The 21,208-nt window shown below is 49.1% G+C and overlaps 1 protein-coding gene across 2 annotated transcripts in view; it reads right to left on the bottom strand.

Moving 5' to 3' along the window:
• Positions 1-21,208, bottom strand: part of LIMK2 (LIM domain kinase 2) — a 52,467-nt gene that overhangs the window by 26,603 nt on the left and 4,656 nt on the right. The window contains exons 1-2 of one of the 2 annotated variants that reach the window (XM_055405535.2): positions 17,718-17,748; positions 12,756-12,855 (exon numbers count right to left, since the gene is read on the bottom strand). In XM_055405535.2, coding sequence (XP_055261510.1) covers positions 12,756-12,855; positions 17,718-17,733 — 116 coding nt within the window. In that variant the 5' untranslated portion in view covers positions 17,734-17,748. Of the gene's footprint in view, positions 1-12,755; positions 12,856-17,717; positions 17,749-21,208 lie in introns of those variants that run through there. The other variant, XM_055405534.2, reaches the window with a different exon arrangement.

Below are 21,208 nucleotides of genomic sequence, written 5' to 3'. Positions count from 1 at the left end.
ACATCACACACAAGAGGGATTCAGAGCCTGTATCTACCTACCTCCAGATCAAATATGTGAGGTCCACACCTGATGTTCACAGATGCCTAGTAAATGGTTCAGGAACCCTGTTATGAGCAACCTCTAGAATGGTGATGAAACTAAGGTTTATAAAGTGTTCTCCATTTACAGAGCTTTCAAGCTCATCATTCAGGTCAGTCCCTGCAACAACCTCGAAAGAAGTATGTACAGCACAGACAAGGCAAAGGAAACCCAGAGATGTTAGCAACCCATCTGAGTTACTGTGGGAAGCTCAGGGCTGAGATTAAAAGCCGGGTCTGCCGACCTCCAGTCCTAAGGCCTTTCCTCAACAGGAGCCCAAGCGAGGTATTCAGGAATCCGGCCTCTGCAACAACACAGGGCCCCAAAGTGCTGGGTACCCTGAACTTCTGCCTCTGATTTCTCCAGATTTCCTGTCCATATTTGCACTGTCAGGATATCACAAAAGATTTTATCCAATGCCTTGTAGAATTCAAGAGGACCCAGTGAGAACATGACATCAGGTCTAACGAGTCACGACAGATCCACGGCTGCTGAAGCCCCTGTCCTAAGTGCTCACCGCCCCCCTATTCCATCATCTGCAAAATTCCACGGAACTTTCACAAAATCCCATCAGGACTCTGTGAAGGAGTCAAGTCAAAAAGATTATGAGTACTTTTTCCAGGATCTCTATTTTTCTTCCTTTTTGAAAACCAGGCCAGTTAGCCACCTCCAATCTTACTCATGATTAGATCCCCAATGCCTGGAACACAGCAGGTATTAATTATACAGTAACAAGCAATTATACCTGGGGATTACCCCATTCTGCACAGTTTCTCAAAAGTTACTAACAGTGGTTTTGTTCCTACATCCATAAGGTCCCCCCACCCCCACCTTTCTTTCTTCAGTATATTGGGAAATTATTTTCCCATCTAAACACATTTCATGTGACTGGGTACCCTTGTACACCTTAGGCTTTCTATCCTCCCTTCCAAGTCTCAAGGGACTGGACTCTATCTCTAAGGCTCTGTTCAGATTTCTGTGCCATCTGATTGAGCTGGGAGCCAAGGACTGTCTTTTGCCCTGTGTTTATTAACACGATACCATGTTCCAGAAGTAGTGGACACTTGGCTCCCTTTCTGGAAAACACTGACCGAATTCCACGAGCCCTTTACTAAGGTAGGCTTGCTCACATAACATTTTCATTTAATTCTCATAACCCTGTGAGGTTGGGGTGTAACAGCTCCATTTTACAGATAAAAAACTGAAATTCAAAGAGAAGGTCATTCAAGGTCACAGGTCTGAGAATAGGGGGAGAGCTGGGATTTAACCCAAGACTTTGGATTCCGGGTCCAAGAGTATTGTCTCCTTTGTACTTATGAAGAACTGAAGCTCAAAGAGAAGGTCATTCAAGGTCATAGGTTGAGGAATGGGCAGAGCTGGGATTTAACCCAAGACTTTGGATTCCAGGTCCAAGGCACTAAAGTTGCCTCGAATAACTATTTTATACTTGTTCTTTGGTTTATAGTGGTGTTTCTGAAACCGTGGTTAAAAGAACAGCAGCATCAGACGCCCCCAGGCAGCTTGTTAGAAATGAAGCTTGCTGAGCCCACCCTAGGCCGAGGTAGTAAGAACTGCTGAGAGTGAGCCCAAGAACTGCATTCTGCGTAAGCCCGTGTTTCCAATGCAGACTGAAAGCGGAAACCACAGCTTTCCTCTCTCCTGTGTGCTCTTCCCCTTGATTCCATCCTATCCTCACACAAAACCCGAGAGGCAGCCAGCACAGGTCACTAGCATCCCCTGGTACGAAGGAGGAAACGGCTGCGGGCAGCCTGTTCATCTGCTTATTCTGGATGCAGCTCGAGTAAAGAAAGGTTTGGTGGCTGACATCCTGTGAAGCCTTGGCTCACACGGGACGCCCCCCTCCTGGCGCTGTTCTTACTCCTCTGGAACCCACAGTAGCTGCCTCTCTCTTGTCCTCACTGACACTGCAGTGTTGCTCAAGGTATAGTGGGGAAAGGTGACTCCAGAATACAGGGTCATCTCATGAAACGGCCACCTCGGGAACTGAAACAAGTTAACAAAGCAAAGCACAAGGGCTGACAAAAACAAAAACTGGGACTTCCCTGGTGGTCCAGTGGCTAAGACTCCATGCTCCCAATGCAGGGGGCCCGGGTTTGATCCCTGGTCAGGGAACTAGATCCCACGTGCTGCAATTAAAGAGCCCACATGCCCCAATTCAGACCTGGCTCAGTCAAATAAATAAATATTTAGAAAACTAAAAACAGCCGGTGCTGCTGCAAGAGTCAGTGACACTGATGGGAGAAGAGTGGGGCTCCCCTGATCTATTCAGGATCACTACTGGGTAAGGCAGGACCAGAAGGTGACTGATGCATAGAAAACCACTGGGACAATCCGGCCTGAGGCACAGGGAGGTTTTTCCTGGTCACGGGGAGGAGGATGGAGAAAGAGAGCCTGTTAGCACTCTTCCAGCACTGCCCAAGGGAGGAGAAGTTCTAGCACCATGGGCTGGGCTGTGCAGAAGGCATGCCATCCCTCAAGGCTGCAGCACTGTTGGCTTCAGACTCTAGAATGACATTTACAGATGAAGGTCTTATTCTATGCCCCCATGTCAGAAGAAGCGATCTCGCCTGGGAGAACACTGCAGAGGGAAGAGATGGTGATGACGTGTACTGGGCGGGCTTTATTGAAGAGTCGAAAGAGAAAGGTGGTCACTGGACAAAAACATGGTTCACCTGACAAACCCCAAGTGCTCGTTGTGTTCTTGGCACTCTGCCGAGCTCTGGGATACAAAGATGAACTGGATGCAGCTCCATACAGAGAGAATTTCATACTCAGGGAGTGATGCTAGACATGTAAACAAATACCGAGGGAGCCATGCCTGAGGTTATACACGGAGAATAATAGGAGAAAGAGTCTCCTCTGATTGGTGGGGCGAAGAGCGGGTGCATTTGGGGAGGCCGCTCCACAAGGGATGGGCCGCATCTAACAGGCTGATGGCCCGGCAGACAAGAGGCATTCCAGCTGAAGGAACAGCATGTGCAGAAGCACTGAGGCGGAAGAGAGGAAGGCCCGTCCGCCGCGGCACCGGGCGCGTGTGAGCGAGCGGGCAGCGCGAGGCTGGGGGCGCGGGGCAGACCACCAAGAACCAGGTCGCCCACGGGCGAGAGGGGTCATCAGAGGCGCTCAGCAGGCAGAGGCCCTCAACGAAGAGAACAGGACGACTGAAACACAAAAGCAGTGCCGGTCCTGAGTTGCCAGTTCCTCTCCCACTCCTGGCACTTGTCTCAAGTCCACAGCTGGCTGCATGTACATCCACTGAAGCCTGCTGGCCAGCTAGTGCTCACTAACAGCAGAGCACAGCTTCATCCTCAGGCCAGGTCTCCATTGAGGTGGTCCTTTTACTTATTTTTTTAAGTCAGTTTAGGGACTTCCCTCATGGTCCCATGGTAAGATACAGCACTTTCACTGCAAGGGTGAGGGTTTGATTCCTGGTTGGGGAACTAGTATTCCACATGCCATGTGGGCACCCCCCCAAAAAAAAAGAACCCAGGAAGCTGAATTAGGCATCAGAAAGCTGTAATATGAGCATGAACCTAAGATAAAGGGAAATGAAGAGTCATGGAGAGAAATGTCATTCTGGGAGTTGTGAGCTAACCAAACCAGCCCCGCCTGCAACAAAGAAGGCCCTTCTGGTGACTAAACCCAGATTCAGTATCTCTATGTGGACATCCTTCTAGTTTTGCCTGACTTTTCACTTTCTGTTTCACTGCTGGACATTATTCTACTGACTTTTCTTTTTTTAAAAAATTACGTATTTTGGTTGTGCTCGGTCTCTGCTGCTGTGCAGGCTTCTCTCCAGTTACGGAGAGTGGAGGCCCCTCTCCTCGCTGCTGCGAGGGCTTCTCATCACAGTGGCGTCTCCTGTGGAGGACGGGCACTGGGGAGTGCAGGCTTCAGCAGCTGCAACCCGCGGGCTCCAAAGCACAGATTCCACAGCTGTGCTGCATGCGCTGAGCTGTTCTGTGGCATGTGGGATCTTCCTGGACCAGGGATTGAATCCATGTCTTCTGCATTGGCAGGTGGATTATTTACCACTGAGCCACCAGGGAAGACTTCTACTAGTTTTTAAACTAATTTTAATTGGAAAAAACAACAACAACAACAACATTCCTTCTTTAGGTATGTTCAGTTCAGTCACTCAATCATGTCCGACTCTTTGCAACCCCATGAACCGCAGCACGCCAGGCCTCCCTGTCCATCACTAACTCCCGGAGTCCACCCAAACCCATGTCCATTGAGTCGGTGATGCCATCCAACCATCTCATCCTCTGCTGTTCCCTTCTCCTCCTGCCCTCAATCTTTCCCAGCATCAGGGTCTTTTCCAATGAGTCAGCTCTTCGCATCAGGTGGCCAAAGTATTGGAGTTTCAGCTTCAGCATCAGTCCTTCCAATAACACCCAGGACTGATCTCCTTTAGGATGGACTGGTTGGATCTCCTTGCAGTCCAAGGGATTCTCAAGAGTCTTCTCCAACACCACAGTTCAAAAGCATCAATTCTTCAGCACCCAGCTTTCCTTATGGTCCAACTCTCACATCCATACATGACCACTGGAAAAACCATAGCTTTAACTAGATGGACCTTTGTTGGCAAAGTGAAGTCTCTTCTTTTTAATACACTGTCTAGGTTGGTCATAGCTTTTCTTCCAAGGGGCAAGCATCACCAATTTATATACTGATTCAGCCCTGGGAGACATCTGGCTCCCTGGCAGCTAGCAACAAGAAGATAACAGTGACAAGTGTTCGTGCTGCAAGCCCTGGTCCCACCAGGGCCACACGCAGTTTCGCTCACCCACCCCCACAGCAGTAAGAGGCGGCGGCAGTAGGACCCTTCTCCATTTCACAGGTGAAGAGACAAAGCACAGAGTGGGTGAGTAGCCTGCCCCAGGCGCCCACAGTAGAGGCAGGACCAGGACTTGCCTCCAGGCAACCTGGCTCTAGAGTCTCTCTTCACCACCACGCAAGACTGCTCCCGCTCCACACGGACCCCACCAGCCTAACCTCCACAGGACAAACTTCATCTCCAAGTTCTTGGGGAAGTGCTCAAATCCACACTCCCCCCACCATAAATCACCCAAAAGAAAAAGATACCTTCCCCCGCCCCGCTTTATACTCAACGGTCATCTTTAGCTAATGCCATCTTTCAAAGATTTCTAAAAGTTTAAAAAATAAACTTCAAAACTTACAATTAGAATTGGGATTTGGCAGACTTCAGGGCAGTTCATAACCAGGTTGGGCCACAGCAGCTGAGCTCTTTCTCTCCAGGGCTTGCTCCTGTCTGGACTATACCTACACAGAAGGACAGGTCAAGACCTCCTGCTGAACAGGAGGAATCCTGGGCCAGCCTCTCAGGCTCCTTCGGGAGCAGAAGACAAGTCTTTAACTTCTCACCTCAACAGGTGCAGGCAGCTGTCCCAAGTAAGCCAACATTCAGAACCACTCACCCACTGCCGTTCACAGTAACTGCAGCCACAGAGGCTGCTAATGGGAGGATGTAGGGAGGGAAGGGCAAGGAAAGGCCTCACTCACATCACGTCTCTTGGCCGCCCCCTGGCAATCCATTCAACAACGGTCCCTCCCATGCCAACATGAGCTCAATGGTGACACACGACAGGCAAAAAGCCCTGTGGTCCCCGCCCAAGTTATGCTAGCAGAGTACAGATCTGAGGATGTCATCAAGGAGACGATCAAGTGAATAAATGAGAGCTTAAACCCACAAAAAAGGCTTCAAAGGGAAAGGTCTGTGAAACAGGGGCCATGACCTGTTCTGCAGTGACTTCCCCGAGACATCCGTTCCTCATCCAGGTAGAGATCAGAAGGATGAGCAGGTGTTAATTAGGCCAAGAGAGGGTGAGGAGGCATTCCAGGCAAAGCGAACAGCAAGAACAAAGTCCCTTCAGAAGAAAGAAGGGCAAGTTTTGGACCTGTGAGGAGCAGCAAGGCTGAAGCAGAGGGAACAGAGGCTGTGAGGCGAGGCCAGGTCACCGGGGGCTCTACAAGCACCTGAAAGGACTGTGGCCTTTATCTAAGAAAGCTAGAAAGTTGCTGAAGTGTATAAGGCAGAGAGATGACAGAATGTGGTGTGGTCACACTGGTTTGTTTTTTTTTTCCCACAGATCACCCACTCTGGCTTCTCGGTGGAGAATGGACTGGAGGTGGACAGTGACTATGGACACTTAGATGCCTACTGTGCTCATCAGGTGAGGGACGCTGGTAACCCAGAACACAGTGGCGACAGGAGCAGTGGAAAGAAGTAGACGCATTCAAAGCTATTCTATTACTATTCAAAGAGATATTAATAAAACTGGCAGGTTTGGATATGCGGATGACAAGAGGTGAAGGACACCTGAGCTGTGGCTTGGGCAGTGGGCGGATGGTGGCACCGTTCAACGGGACAGGTAACAATGGAAAAGAAGTCAGTTTGGGGGGGAAGATTGAAGGTCCAGTGGGGTCTGAGATGTCCACAAGACATCCAAAGGGATACGTGAGGTTGACAGAAGGACAGCTAGTCTAGAACTCGATGAAAGGTCTGGACTGGTACTGGTTTCATCAGTGTGTGGAGTATAGTCACCAGTGTGTGCAGGACGACAGGAGCTGTGGGGGTGGGTGAGGCTGCCCAGGCAGGAAACAGAATACCCGGAGAGGTGGCAGCATTTCAGAGCTGGGTAGGGAGGGATGAACAAGCCAGAATGACCAGAGAGATCGGGGAAACTTGGGGAAGCCAAGGGGAGGGGCCGCTTCCAGAGTGACTGAGACACCAACAATCAATGCTGCTGCTGCTGCTAAGTCACTTCAGTCATGTCCGACCCTGTGTGACCCCATAGACGGAAGCCCACCAGGCATCAACGCTAACACCTATTAAGTCCTGATTACAGCCAGGCACAGTGCTGAGTGCTCTGAATGCACGATCAAATTTAGTCTGCAGAACGAATGACCTTTTGAGATAGGAACCAAGTCACTCCTTCATAGAGGAGGAAACTGTGGAGAAGAAAAGTGAAGGCGGCGACTCAAGAGGCACTGGGGTGGAAACTCAGGCAGCCTGACTGCGCACTCTGGTTCACGTTAACAGCTCCAGGGCAGCTCAGGAGGCCAGACAAGATGGACTGAAGAGTGGCCGGCAGACGGACTGGTGGGGCTGTCCTCTGGTAATGTTTCAGGGGAGAGACACAGTGGAAGCCAGACTAGAGCCCACTATTAAGTATGCTCCAAGCCAGGAGACCAGGCCAAGAAGTCAAATCTGTGTCCCCAACAGCAGCCAACTGCGCACTTTAATACAGTAGATGATGCTCCAAGTGAAGTCAGAACGGCTAACTAAGGAACAGAGTGGCCCCTGCGGCCGCCGACCCTTCACGTTACCCCATCCTAACGTTCTCAGTGCTTTCTGACCCGCTGCGTCCGTGATGCTCACAATGCCTTCATGAGGTGGGTAACCTTCACGACGTCTTAGAGATAAGAAAAGGAGGCTCATCGTAGCCAAGCAACTGGTCCACAGTTACACAGCTGGCCTGGCTCAGTTAAAGCTCAAATCAGGTCTGTTGTTCCTTTGTGGAAGTCACAGTGGAAAGAAGACCACCCCCTCGCCCCTGCCCCGAGCCAGAGAGACCCAAATTCAAATGTCAGCTCTGTGTGACCCTGAGTAAGTTACCTATCCTTTCTGGGTCTTTATGTTTTAGGACAAAATGGGGTTGCAGGATTACTGTAAGACAATTTAAGTGAAACTGATTCAATCAGATAATCGAAGTGAAACTCCCAACACAATGCTTAGTAAACATCAGTCGTCCATCCCTGGCTCCCCACAGCCCCTCTCATCTCTGCCCCAATAGCCGTTGCGGGGCTTCTGCGGGATCTTGGTTCTTTCTCTCCAGAGAACAGAGCAGGATTAAGGCGCACAGCTCTGCTGCATATAAGCAGTCCCCCTCTGCCCACAATGGAGTCCCCTGTCAGGGGCAGAAGGCGGCCCAGGTGTTTGCCCTTTCCCTTCCAGGTGTGGCAGGCCGCAGGCCCCTGACAGCCGCCTTAATGACCTGCTGCTGACTGTTTCCTTAGAGATAAACTGGACAAACGGGTCAGCGGGCATCAAGGGCTTGAATAGGTAAATGTGGCAGCAGCACCAACAGCAGGGGGCAGGGTTGCTCCACTGACTCCCACACTGGGAGCCGTTTAACAGCACTTTCTGTTGACACTAGAGTTCTCGAAGCCTCTGAATAGAGGCCCTTCAATGTTAGCTGACACCACCAGTGGTCTCTTTCACCTTGACCTTACAGAAAAGGAAATCTAGCCTCAGGGAGGTTAAATGACCGCCCCAGTCAGGAATGCAAAGACTCTGGTAAGCGAGGAGGCAGGATACCTCGGTTCAGATCCCAGCTATGCCAGCTACGAGCTCTGTGGCTGTGGGCAAGTAAGCTCCACTTCCCTATATTTGTAAAACAGGTAAGCCCAGCACCACCATTATGAGGGTGCTGTGGAAATTAAATGAGATAATGTACGTGAAGTGCTTAGGACAGTGTCTGGTACAGAGTGAGCACTCGATAAACGGTACCTGTTACTCTAATTATCAAGCTACTGTGCTTGTGTGGATGGGGGTGTGGGTGCTCTCAGCACCGCAGAAAACCCTCTGTCATCAGCCAGCCTATTACACCACAGTCTCGCTGGCTACGTCTGTGATTTCTTCACCAGCCTTTCCTGGAGTCACAAATTTAGAGGAAATGGTCTGCAGCTTGATGAAGTGACGACAGCTTTCTATCAGCAGTATCCTTTTTCCAGAGCTCTGCCTTTAGCAAACACCTCTCGAAAGAGAAAGCTCTTCATGGCCCTGAGGAAGAAGGCCCTGAAAGTGCGCAGGAGCCGTATGGGCGGGGGCGGGGGATGCAGGGCACAGTGTTTCCCTCTGAAAATGATGTCAGAGCAGGTCAGACAGCAGAGTTCTAGGTCGGGGCCACGAAGACCAGCAGAGGCAGCTTTTCCCTCCTCCTTGGCCAAACGTCTCTGACGACGGTGAAAACGGCAGTCTTTAGAAAACCTGTCACCTGCTTTGCAAACACGCCAAGAGGCCAGGTCACCATTCACAGCTTCTTGTTTTAACTTCAGCTACAAACAATGAGGGCCAAAAAATGGATGCTTTCGAATTGTGGTGCTGGAGAAGACTCTTGAGAGTCCCCTGGTCAGCAAGGACATCAAACCAGTCAATCCTAAAAGAAATCAACCCTGAATATTAATTGGAAGGACTGATGCTGAAGCTCCAATACACTGGCCACCTGATGGGAAGTGCTGACTCATTGGAAAAGATCCTGATATTGGGAAAGATTGAGGGCAGGAGGAGAAGGGGGCAACAGAGGATACGATGGTTGGATGGCACCACCAACTCAATGGACATGAGTCTAAACAATCTCTGGGAGACAGTGAAGGACAGGGAAGTTTGGCTTGCCATAGTCCACGGGGTCACAAAGTCAGACACAGCATAGCGACTAAACAACAATACACAATGTGTGGCCCAACTGCTTTCCTCCCCAGAGAGAGGGGGCCAGCTTTCCAGAGAGCTGCAGAGAGAAGGGCCCCAGCTCTAGAACCAACAGCGCTGCTCATGGAGAAGGAAGGTCGGAGGAACTTAAACAGTCCAAATGGGCCCACTGCAAAGGCTGAGGAGAGGAAGCGGGAGGGGTGGTCACCAAGTGTCCAGAGACTGGGGGGATCCTGGCCAGGCGCCCACCGGCCCCAGCACAATTCCGGACTTCCAGGAGGTTTGTCACCTGGCCTCCACTCTACAGCCCCGGTTCCCAGCCTTAAGTGGTTTCCTGTTGTCCGGGGAACCTGAGAATCTGGCGGAAGGCCCTATCAAAGGCAAGATTACGGATGTGGCTGCAGACAGGGGATGGGCTGATGTAAGAAGGCAAGGGGAGGAGTTTGGGCCAAACTCCAGCAATTTCTCCATTCAATATCCAGCCCCACCCTGTGACTAGGAAAACAAAGGTGTGGGGGAAGGGGAGAAGAAAAGTCATTTCCTTTATTGTAACTGGAGCCCAGCTGGGTAAGAGCAGGGCTGGGAGTCACAAAGGATGGATTTTCTTTGGGTAGTTGGAAGGGAGGGTCCTGCTTCTGGCAGACTTGAACCCAGACACTCTGAACCCACACTCTGAAATCAGATGAGCTAGAGTGGAAGAGACCTTTTAAGACCGTTCAGGTTGAGGCCTTGTGCTCCTCATAACCAAGGTCACTTCTAGAGTCAGAGAGAACATGCAGTCCTTCCAAGCCCTGAAGATATTCCTCCAATTTGGGGCAAAGTCAAATTAGCAACAGCGAAGCAGTCAATCCTAAAGGAAATCAACCCTGAATATTCACTGGAAGGACTGATGCTGAAGCTCCAATACTTTGGCCACCTGATGTGAAGAGCCGACTCATTGGAAAAGACCCTGATGCAGGGAAAGATGGAAGGCGGAAGGAGGAGGGCAACAGAGGATGAGATGGTTGGATGGCATCACCAACTCAATGGACATGAGTTTGTGCCAACTCTGGAAGCTAGTGGAGGACAAGGAAGGCTGGCGTGCTGCAGTCCATGGGGGTCACAGAGTCGGACAGGACTGAGCGACTGAACAAGAACAACAAATTGGCTCCAGAGCAGCCAGCCTCCCCAGGGCAAACCGCCAGGCTCTGTCTCAGGGTTCCACGCCACCCACTTCATGGGAACGCTCAGGAGTCAGGAGACGTGCCCCGTCAGCAGAGCGAGATCAGAAAGACTCTGTCCTTGAGGCAAAGCTGCAGACAGGAGACTGAACGGCGTCCCCCACAGGCATGACATTTTAATAGCGCCAGGGCGGTTCAGAGTCAAAACACACACGCGCGTGTAGGGGATACAGACACACACTCAACACAATACTAATGACAACTACCGATTATTAATGGTATTTTATGCGTCAGGTGCTATGCCAGGGACTTTTTACAGGTCACTACATTTAATCCTCTTGAACAACCTTGTGAGACGAGAACTATTGTCTTCCCCATTTTACAGTGGAGGTACCTGAAGCTCAGGGAATTAAGTCACTGACGGCCAGTTAATAAACTGCAAAGCCAGGATTTGAAAACAGTTCTCTCTCATAGCCTGCACTCTTTGCCACCAGGATAACGTGCCTCACTTCCTTGTGAGCATGTGCTTGTGTCCATCTCATACACACACACACAGTGCACTCTAACAAGCTGGCACCTCACCAGACCTACTAGTGACCCGAGACTTCAGTTCTAGAGCCAGCTCATTTCACCCATGGCCTGTCCATGTAAGTTTTGTCTTTCTGGTTTTGGGCCTCGAGTCTGTGATGTGAAGGAGCTGTATCATTCAGGAAGTGGTACTTCTAGTTATAGGAGAATCCAGCAATTCTCCTATAGCTTGTTCTACCCATTCTTGCTTATTTTGGACAGAACATATCCATACAAGTAAGAAAACGGCAGGAACAAGCATGACCATGTGGACTGAAGGCCGAGGAGAGTTCCAGCCTGGGAACTCACAGGGCTCTGATGCTGGTTTGGCTGAGGTGTAAAATGAAAGGGCAGCCAGAGGCCCCTGCAGCTCTGACACCCTGCTCCTATCTTACCAGAGAAGCAAAACGGAAGTAGAATCAACTTCCCTGGGAATAAGAGGAGTAACCAAGGCAAACAGATGCACAGCGAAGACTGGCGAGCTCTGAGTTAGAGCTGAAAAGGGCAGGAAAGTGCTCCGACTCCTCCAGAGGCCAGGCCAACCCCCCACGTAGTTCCCTGGGCGGAGGCAAGTGCTCAAAGGTCAATTCAGTAACTTGCTATCAGCACAGGGGATGCTGTGCTGTGTGTGGGAGCGGGAATTTTCAGCACGTGCTGCCTGTCTGCACCCTGGCTCATTCTCTGTCGTGAGCACAGCCCTGCCGCTTCAGACCACGAGGGCCACAAACGCCCACCCAGCCTCCCGGTGAAGAACAACTGCGGGCCAGGCGCTGGGTTACGCTCTGTATTATACAAAGACAAGCTCCTACTCTCGAGGATTCCAGCCATTCAGTGGGTACCTACCATGGGCTGGACCCTTGGCATATCTGACTTCATTAGAACTCAACAAGTCTGTGAGAGAGATGATTAACATCTGTATTTTCCTGATGAGGAAACTGAGTCTCAGAGAGCAGGAACAGATCTGACATTAAAAGGTTGTGCTGTTTTCAAGAAACCAAGCTTCCTCCCAACAATCATCTAAGAGCCACTGATATATCAGAGTTAGTAACAAAAAGCAGGAAGCTAGGGAGGCATCCTGCGGTGAAGAAGAGTTGGCTCTGCCAACAGCCCTCAAGGCACCTGTGTAATCAGAAGTGCAGGTGTAGGAAAGTCGTGCGTTCTCGTCCTCAGTCTCCTCATCTGCCAGGGGAGGGTGCTGGGACACCCTGAACAGGGCTCCTCCCATCCCCACACCTCCCACATCCAGCCGTACCTGGCCCACATGCCGTTCTTCCAGTTCCATCTGGCGTCAGGAGGCCACACCTGACCTCTGCTAGCGTGCACTTCCTGGGCACCTCCCTCTCTGCCCCCTGAACACCACCCCTCGAAATGGAAACTCTCAAGTCAGAAGCTTGTTCTGTATTTTCCAGAGGATGAAGGCCACTGCCAGGCCCGCAGGGCACTGGTGAAGACAGGTACATGGACTCACTTACCGGAAGCAGGAGGTGTGCCAGGCTTCACTGACGGTCCTGTACAACCTCTGGTTGGGAGCGACGTGGTCTCCACAGCCCTGACACCTCCAGGCATCTTCACCTGCACACAGAAACGAGGGGTTCAGAGGCTGAAGAAGCAGGGAGTGTGGGGGCAGGATCCCTATCTTGTAGAAGATGGAGTTAACAGACTCTGATGTTGGAAGAGCTGAGTGATGCTCTACTACATGCACAGTTCCCCCCTCCACAAGATCCCTGCTGAGCAATCATCCAGCTGCTCATCTCCCCAGCAACAGGGACTCCATGGCCTCAAAAGCAGTATCGTTCCACTTTTTAAAAAACGGTCCTGGCACTTCCTTGGTGGTACAGCGCGAAGGAATCAGCCTGCCAACGCAGGGGGCCCGGGTTCGATCTCTGGTCCAGGAAGATTCTAACTAAGCCCACGTATCACAACTACTGAGCCCCGTGCTCTGACTACTGTGTGCCTAGAGCCTGTGCTCCCAAGAGAAGCCCCTGCTCGCTGCGACTAGAGAAAGTCTAAGTGCAGCATCAAAAGACCTGAAGCAACTAGTAAAGAAATAAGTATTTTAAAAGCCGGTTCTGGTTGTTCCTTTTTTTTTTTTTAACTGAAACAAAACCTGCCTTTTCCTTCCTTTCAGCCCATGCTGACAGTCCTGAGTACATGAACTGAACAAGTCTCTTTCTTTTTGGGTCGGCCTTTCCTACAACCGTCCCTAGCCAGCACCCAGAAAGGTCTACTCTCTAGGTTACACAAGTTGCAGCCTTGTCCTTCTCCTCAAAAGCCCTAGCTGTGCTGATTTCCCATCACTTCGTCCAGGAGCTCATTCATTCAATCAGCATCGTGGGTCTTTTCATTGGACGCGTCAGTCTAAGCGCTACACTTCAGGCTGTTGGATAAATCACCTTGCTCCTGGAAGAAGAAATGCACTGGAAAAGAAACATTCTTCCATATTGTAATTTTTTTTTTTTACTGAGATGTTATTTCACATCAAAGTACTTAGTTCAGAGAAAGAAATTACCAGTACAGTAGGAAAAGAACAAACATTTCACGAACGCCTCCTATTTGCCAAGAACTGTGCTAGGTTCTTTCACAGACCCAATCTCAATTCTCTAAACAATACCATGAGACAGGTATTATTATATTCATAATGGGTGAAGGAACTGAAACTTGGGGCAGGGGGTGAAAGCTCAAGCAGCAGCATTAGCATCCCAACTCAGGTCTGGCTCACTCTAAAGCCTGTGTTCTTTCTAGTTCCAGTTCATTCTGCTCAGGGGAGCCAGGAAAGGGTCTGCAGGGGAAGTTGAGCCCTGAAAGATGGGGAAAGTTTACTAAAGGCTGAAAAAGGATGGGGAAGGGCTGTGTGGGCTCAGAGAAGAGTATGGGTAGTAGCACAGAGCCCGTCCACGTCCCTTCAAAAGGGACAGAACACAATGCTCCTGGTGTGGTTCAGATGCTAACTTCGTGGAATAAAGCAGGCAGCTGAGATCAAGTTGTGGTACCTGACTCGGCCCTAGGAAACGGGACAGGGTTGTTACAAGACTCTGTTGTGCGCCGTGTGTGCAGCTTTGTTCTCTCTGGGTGACTCCAGACTGCCACAGGCACAGTGACAGGCACCGAACCCCGGTTTACAGGCACAGGGGCCATGAATAGACAATGAATGGCTGCGCACACTTCAAGACTGCTTGGCAGCCTTCTGGGGCAGCCAAGGCACCGGCAGCTGTTCTCACAGCACAGGGAAGAGTTGAATAAGCAGGCAGAAGGTTTTAAAGCCTCCGCCCACCCGCTTCTCTCCGATGCACACATCACCTCCTGGATGTAAACTTCTTAGACTTTCAATGGGGAGAAGCCTTTGTTTTGAGGGTGGCAGTGCTCACACAGTGCACCAAAAACCTCACAAACTCTGAGGCAGAAAAGTCTGAGACACTCCCTCCAACCGGGTTATGGGTGAAACAGTGGTTTACTGAGAGGGTTTTTAGTGAACACAGACATCAAAATGAATCTTCCCAGTTCTGGAAGTACCGGCATGAAATGTTCTGGGAACTCTTACATGAAAGGCCTGTTAAGACTGCCACGTCTCACCCCCAGCAAGTCTCATTATTTTAAGCCACACCTATTTCTTGCTTTTACTTTTTAATCCACAAGGAACAGTCTCTGAACTGACCACCCACTTACTCAACAATTTGTCTTGGCTCTGAGTGACCTCTGGCTGTTTCCAAAATTCGAGAAGAATCAGGACTTTCCACTATGAAGATATTCAAGCTAACTTGTTATGTCCATACCCTCCAGGGCCTGCGGTGCGCTCCAGTCTTGAGAAACTCAAAGCCATTAAACATACACTTAACACATGCTCTGTATTAGACACTGCTGCTACTGCTAAGTCACTTCAGTCGTGTCCGACCCTGTGCGACCCCACAGACAGCAGCCCACCAGGCTCCTCTGTCCTTGGATTCTCCAGGCAAGAATACTGGAGTGGGTTGCCACTGCCTTCTCCAATGCATGAGAGTGAAAAGTGAAAGTGAAGTCGCTCAGTCGTGCCTGACTCTTCAAGACCCCATGGATTGTAGCCTACCAGGCTCCTCCGTCCATGGGATTTTCCAGGCAAGAGTACTGAAGTGGGGTGCCATTTCCTTCTCCAGTACTAGATACTAGGGGCACAAAAATCAAGATCCCTGCCTCAACTTCCTCCTCCCATAGGCCTGGTTCCACCTTTGAAAAGTCTCCGTGTCCTTCAGCATGGCCACTCCCCCAGCCCGAGGTCAGGCCTTTGGCTTCTTTTCCTGGTGTACTACACAGTCTCAGCTGACTCACCCAGACTCCCCAGTGTCTACAGAACTCAACCATTGAGCGCTGTGCTCTGATCTGGACTCCACCCCATCACACCTTTCAGAAGACAGTCTCCACCACCACTCCCTTTTCCACCAGCTCCTTCCAACTGCCATGTAAATAAGTTCAAGTCTTTCCCATTAAAAATAAATCTGGAGCCCGCTTTCTCCTCTAGCTACCACCCTTGCTTCTCCACTTCACAGCCACATCTATTAAAAGCTGTCTAATAGAAAATAAACTTATGGGACTTCCCTGGTGGTGCAGTGGACAAGACTCACCTGCCAATGCAGGGGACTAGAATTCAATCTCTGGTCCAGGAAGATCCCACATGCCGTGGAGCAACTAAGCCCGTGAGCCACAACTGAAGCCTGAGTGCCTAGAGCCCGTGCTCTGCAGCACAAGAAGCCACTGCGACTAGAAGCCTGGGCACCACAAGGGAGGGCAGCCCTCACTCGCCACGACCAGAGAAAGCTGCACAGCCACAAATAAACAAACATGGGTCAGAACAAGTCGAGGCGTCATTAAAAAAAAAAGGGCTTCCCCGGTGGCTCAGCTGGTAAAGAATCCGCCCGCAATGCGAGAGACCTGGTTCAATCCCTGGCTGGGGAAGATTCCCTGGAGAAGGGAACGGTTACCCACTCCAGTACTCTGGCCTGGACTATGCCATGGACTGTATAGTCCAAAGGGTCGCAAAGAGTCAGACACAACTGAGTGACTTTCACGTCAACTTTCCCTTTCCCTGGCAGTCCAGCGGTTAAGACTCCACCTTCCAATGCACGGGGTGTGGGTTTGATCCCTGGTCAGGAGCTATGATCCCACATGCCTCAGGGCCGAAAAAACAAAACAAGAAACACAAGCAATACTGTACCAAATTCAGTTAAGACTTAAAAAAAGAAAGAAGACAAGTTTATAATTACCAAAGGGGAAAGGGCAGGGAGGGATAAATCAGGAGTTTGGGATTAGCAGATATAAACTACTATATACGAAATAGATAAACAAGGTCCTACTGTAAAGCACGGGGAAACACGTTCAGTATCCGCTAAAACCCCAAAACCAATTCAATGCTGTAAGTCAACCATACTTCAACTGAAAAAGAGGCTGTCTACACACACCACACTGCCTTCATTTCCACACTTCCTAGTTACCACACAGTCCACTGCAATTCAACTGCCACCCCACCATTTCTCTGAAACTGCCTCACCAAGACCAACAATGACTGCTTATTGCTAAACTCAGTGGACATGCCTCTGCCATTCTTTCAGCAAATATGTACTGCATGCCAACTATGCATCTAACTGTGCTCGGTTGGAAAAGAGCAGCGCACGAGAGACAGAGTAAACACAGAGCAGATATTAAACAACAACACACTTATTGTCACTATAACTGTGGCAAGTCATAGGAAGGAGATACCAAGTTCTTATAACGGAGCAAATGGTGTTGGATAGGGCACACAAGAACACATTCCTTAAGGAAGTAATTTCCAAGTTGAGCTCTGAAGGATGAAGAGAAATTAACCAGGCAAAGAGGAGGAGGAAAGGATAACCGTGGAAACTGGGATAGCGGGCAGATCCGTGCAAAGCTCCTAAGGCAGGAACACAAGCTCCTCACACACACTAAAGCTGGCTATTGCCAGCTCTTTGGCCTACTACAATCCCTCAACAAAAATTTATTAAAAGGAGGACTTCCCTGGTAGTCCAGTGGTTATGAAACTGCCTGCCAATGCAGGGAACATAGGTTCGATCCCTGGCCCGGGAAGATACCACATGCTGTGGGGCAACTAAGCCCATGCACAACTGAAGCCTGTGCGCTCTAGAGCCCACGTTCCACAACATGAGAAGCCACCGCAGTGAGAAGCCAGAACATCGCAACAAAGAACAGTCTCTGCTCACAGTAATGAAGGTGCAGCCACAGCCAAAAATAAAGAAATTAAAGAAGAAAAAGGAAGGAATGGCCCTCTACAAGGGGGCCCTAAAGAACCTTTATCTTTTAACACCCCTTACAAAGGAATGTTCTAGTCACATCTTGATCTATTTTTTCTTCCTGTCACACACATTCATATTTCTGCATCCTAACACTCACACCTCAAGCTACTCTGGGTGTTCAGGCTACTGTTTACCCACCTTTTCTGCCCTTCATCAGACGTCCATCTTCCCTTCACAGTCCTCTAAAGGCAGGAAGTATTTGTTTCACTTTGTCAATCTGTTCTGTAATTACAGTTCATTATGTTTCTGCCTCCTTCAGTCCCTCCCTCTCTGCGCCACTGCCCCCAGCTCTAAGGGGCAAAGATTGTATCTTGATCATCTTCAGAACTCCAGGGCCTAGCCTAAAGGTGGGTGCCAAATGGATATTCCTTTATGTGGCAAATCCAACTGAAAAACTGGACCCAGCTGCCAGTTATAGAGGTAATTTCCAAAGATAACCTCCAATAGTCAGCAGCGATGAGTCACCTAGAATGTGTCCTTGGGACTACCTCCAGGTAAAGTCACATGAAGATGTCCTGGTCTGTCACACTGTACCTGGCCTAGGCAATTCCCTCAGAACCTTCCGCCTCCCAAGCCTGGATTTTCTTCAGAAAAATACTCTTGGCCTTTTCCGCATGCTTACAGTCTTAAAAGTCAATGATTCTCTCTTACAACCTTCATTCTAGGAAAAGGAAGAGAAATGTAGTAATACAAAGTCTTGGAGATTTTGGTAAGGCCCAGTGGCAGACCAATCTAGAGTGCTGTCTGCCTGGGAAAGTCTTCCTCTAAGAAAAGACCTCATTGTACAGGCTGTTCACCTCTCCCTTGACTGTGTTTAGCGATCCTGTTTGCAGACTTAACAGTGACTACAGATTGTCAGAGTCTGGAAAAGGGAGCTTGGCTACGTAAATGCCCTCAGCAACTCTGAACAATACAGAGCCCTTGTTAGGTGTTTAATAATCAAAAAACTACGCCTTCACAGATTAAGACTGAAGACAGGAGGAGAAGGGGACGACAGAGGATGAGATGGTTGGATGGTATCACCAACTCAATGAACATGTGTTTGAACAAGTTCCGGGAGTTGGTGATGGACAGGGATGCCTGGTGTGCTGCAGGCCATGGGGTGGCAAAGAGTCGGACATGACTGAGCAACTGAACTGAACTGACTGATGCCTTCACAGTTATTACTGGGATTTGTTGCTTTTAAGAAGTGCCAAGTGTGCGATGCAGACAAGGTGAAAATTGCTAACAAATGGCTCGTTAGGAAGTTTCTCACCTTCAGGATCTTCGGAAAAATGGTATAAAATATATTCAGCTTATACATGCTTCTCTCTCCCAACTTAATAATTGGTGATGTGACCCTCAAACAACCTGTGACTCTACTGGGGCAGGCACAAGGGTACCTAACTATTCAAACCTAACCCTTTCATTTTTCTGAAATATAAATGGGATCAGAGGATAATGAATTGTCCAACCATGAGAAAGACTCAAACCTAAGTTCTGAGACCACCAGATCTGTTACATTTTCATGACCCTGCTGCTGCTGCTAAGTCACTTCAGTCATGTCCAACTCTGTGCGACCCCATAGATGGCAGCCCACTGGGCTCTCCCGTCCCTGGGATTCTCCAGGCAAGAACACTGGAGTGGGTTCATTTCCTTCTCCAATGCATGAAAGTGAAAAGTGAAAGTGAAGTCACTTAGTTGTGTCCGACTCTTAGCAACCCCATGGACTGCAGCCTACCTGGCTCCTCTGACCATGGGATTTTCCAGGCAAGAGTACTGAAGTGGGGTGCCATTGCCTTCTCCATTTCATGACTCTGCTGCTGCTGCTGCTAAGTCACTTCAGTCGTGTCCAACTCTGTGTGACCCCATAGACGGAAGCCCACCAGGCTCCCCTGTCCCTGGGATTCTCCAGGCAAGAACACAGGAGTGGGTTGCCATTTCCTAGGCAGCCTCAAATAAGCTGAGACTTGCTCAAGACTACAGTTACTCTGTGGAAGGCTCAGTCTGCCACCCCAACTCAGAGCCAGTGCATTTCCCATAAGACACTAACATTCACCTTAATCTTGAGCTAAGAGTTGGGTTTCTGCAAACTAGTCCTTTTCTGACTTCAAAGTGGTGAGAAATTCCAAGCGCTGAGATCTCATGAAACCATAAAGCCTGACCTGAACCAACACGCAGATTCTATCCTTTCACTTGAGAAAAAAAATCTATGGTGCTTCTCAGGTTCCACTAGACAATGAGAACCAGGAATAAAATCCAGCCAATTCAGCGCAGCACAAAACAAGTATGGCAACTGCTGTGCCCCCTGGGAGTTGACAGGTCAGGTATAGAAATCTGATTTGTTCAGGGATAAAGCAGGAAGCCAAGGGGCAGGGCAGCAACTGGTAGGAAATAGCCAAGAGAAAAAATATCACATTTTAATGAAGTGACTACCAACAAGACTAACAATAATGATTTATGTTCCAGTAGATACTCTTCTCTGCACACCAAAGGATTTTCCTCCTCACTAGCTTCCCAAATATACCAAAGGGAATGTCTAAGGAAGAAACACTAGATGATTTTTAAAGATGTTTATGGACTTTTCTGGACCTTAGATTCTTCATAAAAGGAGGGATCAGATTGTTTTTTCTAATTCTGAGAGTCTGTGACACCAAACCAGGGGCCTCTCGTTTTTCAGGTCAAGGTACAGACACAGGAATCTCAGAAGGTTTTGTTCTTGCTGTTGTTCCCTTCTGCCCTTCTTTAGTTTATTGGGAAACATTTGTAAGGGTTAAGCAGAAGAACTGGAATTAGACCTGGGTTTGAAACCTGACTCTATGTCCTTGTGCAAATTAGTTAACCTCTCAGATCCTGTGTCTTAAACGTTTTTTTAAGAAAGTAAACAAATAACTTTCTCCCCCAGTTCCTATTGGTTAAGGTTTTAAGTTGAAATGCAGTTGATATACATTATGTTAGTCTCGGGTGCTCTGTACAGTGATCTGATGTCTGTGTACGTTATGAAACGACCACCACACTAACTTCAGTAACCACCTGTTTCCATACAGTTACAACAATGTTACTGACCAGACTCCTTATGTTGTATATTACAAACCTGTGGCTTATTTTGTAACTAGAGGTTTGTACGTATTAATCCTCTGCACCTATTTCACCTCCCTTGTCTCTTAATCTTTAAAAAGGGGATAATATCATCCACCTTACAGCATTACCAAGAGAATTAAGAGAAATACATTACATTAAAATACCTCCCACGGTGCCTGGCACTTAGTTGGCAACTGAATTATGAGTGGCTTTCCTTCTTTCTTTCCTGTATACCTAGGGAGTTGGCTGGGGAAAAGGCTGAGCTATTAAATACACTAGCCTCAGGATTTCCCTGGTGGTCCAGTGGTTAAGACTCTGCATTTCCACTGCAGGGGACACAGGTTCAATTCCTGGTGGGAGAACTAAGATCCTATATGCCATGCGGCCAAAAACAAAACAAAACAAAAAAACCCACTGGCCTCTAAAATCTGAAGGGGAGGTTTTCAAAACAAATTCAGCAAATGTTTTCTGTGTGCCCACATGCAAGACACAAAATAGGCCACAAACTTGCGGGGCCCTTCATGAGTATAAGGGGCAAGGATATGTACAAAAATAACATACCTCAAAGA

The sequence above is a fragment of the Moschus berezovskii genome, chromosome 19 (assembly GCF_049115385.1).
Source record: "Moschus berezovskii isolate FMDL1 chromosome 19, NW_MosBer_1.0, whole genome shotgun sequence".
Classification (NCBI taxonomy): domain Eukaryota; kingdom Metazoa; phylum Chordata; class Mammalia; order Artiodactyla; family Moschidae; genus Moschus; species Moschus berezovskii.
Note: the sequence above shows the minus strand (reverse complement) of the source record. Positions and strands in the feature narration are given on the sequence as shown.